The sequence below is a fragment of the Octodon degus genome, unplaced genomic scaffold, assembly GCF_000260255.1.
Source record: "Octodon degus isolate 3935 unplaced genomic scaffold, OctDeg1.0 scaffold00184, whole genome shotgun sequence".
NCBI classification, from domain to species: Eukaryota; Metazoa; Chordata; class Mammalia; order Rodentia; family Octodontidae; genus Octodon; species Octodon degus.
Window position 1 is genome coordinate 1,459,973 of NW_004524760.1, and position 4,680 is coordinate 1,464,652.

Consider the following 4,680-nt stretch of genomic DNA (forward strand, 5'->3'; position numbering starts at 1 on the left):
TTAGTGGTGAGGTTACAGGTGTGCGCCTCCATGCCCAACTTAATGTGCTTTTAGAATGTCACATGCAGAATTTTAGTTCTATTAAATTCTTACTTATTTTGGCATGGATATAAACAGGCCTATCCTGTTCCCCAAAAATCAAAGTACAGGAGTCCTTTGTCAGTCATTACCAGATCCTCGTTTCTGTCCACAGACCTTCTTTTGTTCTTCTTAAGTATTGTGCAATACATTTAAAAAAAAAAAACAAAACTCTTTAGTACCTGTTTTTAGTTAACTATATGTGCCAAGTGTAATTAATCACACTTGTGCAATTATTGCTTCTGAGGGTTCTGAGTTTTCCATCAAAGTTGGAAAGTCTTTTCTTTGTCCTTACACTGGTGATTCCTGGTGAAAAACACCAAATATTGTCTTTGGTTGGTAAACTGTTGGCCTTTGTTGGCAGGTGAAAGAACATCAACATGAAGAAATTCAGAATGTCCGAAATCACATTCACTCATGTTTCTCCGATGTCACCTGTTTTCTCTTACCACATCCAGGACTCCAAGTAGCCACAAGCCCTGACTTTGATGGAAAATTGAAAGGTGTGTTGTAGATGTTGTTATTCCAAACATGTGACTTGGTGTGTGGAATTTAATAACCAGTAAATGTCAATTAAGAATCAAGTAGGGGGCCTGGCCCTAGCTCAGTCTTTAAGTGGCTGCTTCCACAAAGCTGTCAGCCTCAGGTTCCTGGAGTTCGAACCTCACAACTCTCCCGCTGGCCAAAAGTGCCCTGAAGGCATTCGAGGAAGGAAAAAAAAAAAAACCAAAAACCCTTATTCCAAGAATCAAGTAAATTTTACCAGATGTGGTGGTGCACATATGTAATCTTAGTATGTGGGAGGATGAGGCACTTAGTTCAGAGCCAGCTTAGGCTACATAGTAAGTTCAGGGCTAGCCTGGAGTACACCATGAGACTCTGTGTTAAAAAAAAGGGGGGGGGGTGGTTGGGGAGGTAGCTCGGCAGCCTAAGCACCTGCTTGACAAGTGCAAGGACCTGGGTTTGGATCCCCAGTATCAGATGGTGTGCCAGCCCAGGAACTCTGAGTGTACCTGGCCAGCCAATGAAACCGGGTGTGGTGGCACACACCTGTAATTCCAGAACTGGGGAGGCTGAGATAGGAAGATCACTACAAATCCAAGCTGTGTAGCAAGACCCCGTACAAAATATATAAACAAACAAATGATTAAAAAATAAAAAAAATGAATGCTTAAGAGATAAGCTACCATAGCATGATAGAAAGATTACTTTAGAATTTAGTTTACATTTTGCTGCTTTCTGTGACCATCAGAATTAGCTTATGTCTGTTTCTTTATCTGAAATTATGGTGGTTATATCCTTCAATGGTATCTTTCTTCCTCTCTCCCGGACTTTCTTTCCTCCCTCCCTGCCTGTTTTTTTTTTTTTTTTGAGATGAGAGTCATCCTATGTATTTCAGGCTGGCCTTGAACTCACTGTGTAATCTGGGTGGACCAGACTGCATGTGTTCATTTCAGGAAGAGTTGTCTAGATGTGTAGTGTATTGGAGGAAACAGAGTTGGGACCCTTGAGTTCCATTATCTTATTTCTGTTCTTTATTCATCCAGGCTTCAGTTTAGGCAAGTGCTTTGTATATAAGCTTACCCAAACTTCTCACATTTCTTGTAAAGTGTGGTAATAGCAGCTGCCACTTTGGGAGGCCCTGGTGAGTTCCCAGCACTGTTCAGGGTGCTTTCATACCTAGACTTCCAGTAATTCCATGGGGTTAGTATCGTTTCTTTTATTGTTTCCTCATTACAGATGAGGAAATTGGTAAAAATGAAGAAAAGTAATTCACACAAAAATGGTCAGCCAGAAGTAATGGGGCAGAGATTCACATCCAGGTACTGGTTCCCTGGAGCTACTCTGTGCTGAAACAGTTCTTTGTTGTTTGGAGGAAGTCTTTAAAGGATATGTACTGTTCAATCACTAGAGGACCTTGGCTTTGGGTACAGAAATTTTCATAGCCTCAAATATAAAATATAGTATATCACTTTCATTTTATATGATTTATTGGACCCAAGAAAATTAATGTACTTATCTAGCTCAAGATTTATATTCCAGCTGGTCTTAGTATTGCAAAAGAAACCAAGTTTGAGAGACTTAACTTTTATCTTCTTTGTCACTTGTTTGATTTTTTTTTTTTTGATTTTGTTTTTTTGAGACATGGTCTCGGTTTGTAGTTCAGGCTGGACTTGAACTCACTGTGTAGCCCAGGCTAGCCTCAAATTTGCAGTTGTGATCCTCCTGCTTCAGCCTCCCAAATGCTGGGATTACAGATGTGTGGCACCATGCCCAACTGTCTGATGTTTGTAAATAGTTGACAGCTTTCTTGAGGAGGAAACTTCCAGAGTCTGTTACGGTAATTAAAACAACCCAAACTGGGGGCCTGGCTTTGGGAGAGAAATCCTGATTAGCAAATATGAAGTTCTTGTGAAGGGATTTTTTTTTTTTTTTTTTCCCTTCGGAGTGGCACCAGGTTTATTGGCACTGCCTCTAGAAGAAGGCGTTGGGCCTCTTGGTGGTGAAGCAGGGCTTGTGCTGGCAACGCAGGACCCGGTAGGGCAGTGGGAACTTGATTCTGGAGTTGTGGAACTGCTTGACAGCTGTCCAGCAACACTTGCTGGCTGTGATCTTCTCCACTTTCATGATCTGGATAGAGTGGGCACGGTCTCGGTGCCGGACGCCCATGTCCAGGTAGCACTGGGTGACGGCACCTGCTGTGGTCAGGTCCCGGTACTCCCGGTACATGTTGTGGGTGCCATTGCGGGCCTCATAGCGCAGCCAGATGCCAAAGTTCTTCACCCGCAGTGGAGAGTTCTCAAACACCTTCCCACAGTAGACAATCTCCCCTAAAGATTTCTTCATCTTCAGCTAGAACACGAAGTTCCAGAAACGGGACTTGGAGATGACATGATTGGGTACAAAAATCTGCATGTGGTACAGAGGCAGCGTGTGGCACTTTGGGGTGGGTAGGCAGCGCCCTACCACCTTGTATTCCTGGAATGTGCCCAAGGCCTTCATGGCACTACCTTCTCGCTTGCTGCCACCCACAAAAAGGAAGTGAAGGGATTTTTCAGAGCTAAGTAGGGAGAGACAGTTGACTATATTTGCATGTTTGTGTAGGTAATACATTCTTTAGGGTTATAATGTTTCATTATGAGCCATGCCTCTACCACACATAAACTGATTTTTTTCATCACTGATAGGAAAACCTTAAAAGGAGAAGCTTTGAAGGTGATGGGTTGAGTGACTTTTCATGCCCTTTTTGCCTCATGGTGGTCTCAGGGTTTCATAAGAGACATTCTTCCATTTTTAAATTTTTTTTTATTTTTTGATACAGGGTCTCCCTATGCAGTTCAGACTCATTGGTGATCCTCCTGTCTCAGCTTCCCTGGTGCTGGGATTACAGGTGTGTGCCTCCATGCCTGGTTCCAGTGCTGGAGCAGAGCACCAGCATGGCAGGCGGTACTGGGAGTTGAGCTTGTGACTTTACACTTGCCAGGCAGGTGGTTATGCTGCTGAGCTATCTCCCTAGCCCTCTTCTGTATTTTTAAGCGTTTTAACATTTCAGATGAGATTGGGCCAAGGTGGTATAGCCATAAATGTATTTTCAAATTTGAAATTTCAATTTTATTTTATCATTTTATTCAGGAAACAGGCAGCTCTTTTTTTTTTTTTTTTTTACAGAGTTCTGTAATTCTGACTTTTGAAAATTTTGTGTTACTTTTGATGCATATTATAATAATTTTCTTTGGCTGAACTAAAATTACAAAATACATGTACAGTTTTTTTTTTTTTCTTTTTTTCCAGTACTGTGGTAGGGATTGAATCCAGGACCTTTAACTGAGCTACATTATAACTCTCCATCTTTTTGTTTATTTTGTTTATATGAGGGTTATGTAGTTCAGGCTGCTTTTGAACTCATTGTATAGCCCAGACTGGCCTTGAACTTTTGGCAGTCCTGCCTTAGCCTCTGAAGTGCTGGAATCACAGGAGTGTGTCATGATGCCTAGCCGTAGCCCCACCTGTGTTTTTTCCCTTTAGTCTTTTATTATTTATTTTTGAAATTTTTGTATATTTTTTGGTTTCTTTGGAGACAGGGTCTTGCTATATGTAGTCAAGGTGAGCCTTGAACTCTCTGTGTAACTTAGGCTGGCCTTAAACTTATCTGTATCCTCCTGCCTCAGCCTCCTGAGTGCTGGAATTTCAGGGTGTGCTACCACACTTGACAGCCCTAATCATTTTAAATGATTTTTTTAAAAAAAATTTGAGACAGGGTCTGGCTCCGTTGTCTGGGCTATCTTTGAATTTTCAGTCCTCCTGCTTTAGCTTCTCAGAATGTTGGGTTTACAGGTTTGTGGTACTATGTTCCTCTTATTTATAGGCTTTAACATGTTGATGACAGAGCTGTAGTTTGTATGTCTTGCTTTCACGTGGCTTTAGCCACTAGTGACACATACATGATTATCCTATCAGGTGTCTTTTTATTATTTTGTTAGGAAAAAGATCAATAAAAGTGATTAGCTCTGAGGGGATAGTCATACGTGTATCACTCATGGTTTAAGCAGGCAGAAGTGTGTTAAGGCTCCCTCTTTCTTTCTTTCTTTCTTTCTTTTCTTT

General features: G+C 41.5%; 1 protein-coding gene and 1 pseudogene across 2 annotated transcripts in view; one reads left to right on the forward strand and one right to left on the reverse strand.

Moving 5' to 3' along the window:
* Atl3 (atlastin GTPase 3) overlaps positions 1–4,680 on the forward strand; it is a 50,136-nt gene that overhangs the window by 29,453 nt on the left and 16,003 nt on the right. For both annotated transcript variants that reach the window (XM_004643792.3, XM_023703965.1), the window contains exon 8: positions 443–581. In XM_004643792.3, coding sequence (XP_004643849.1) covers positions 443–581 — 139 coding nt within the window. The remainder of the gene's footprint in view (positions 1–442; positions 582–4,680) is intronic.
* Positions 2,554–3,108, reverse strand: LOC101571419 (annotated as a pseudogene).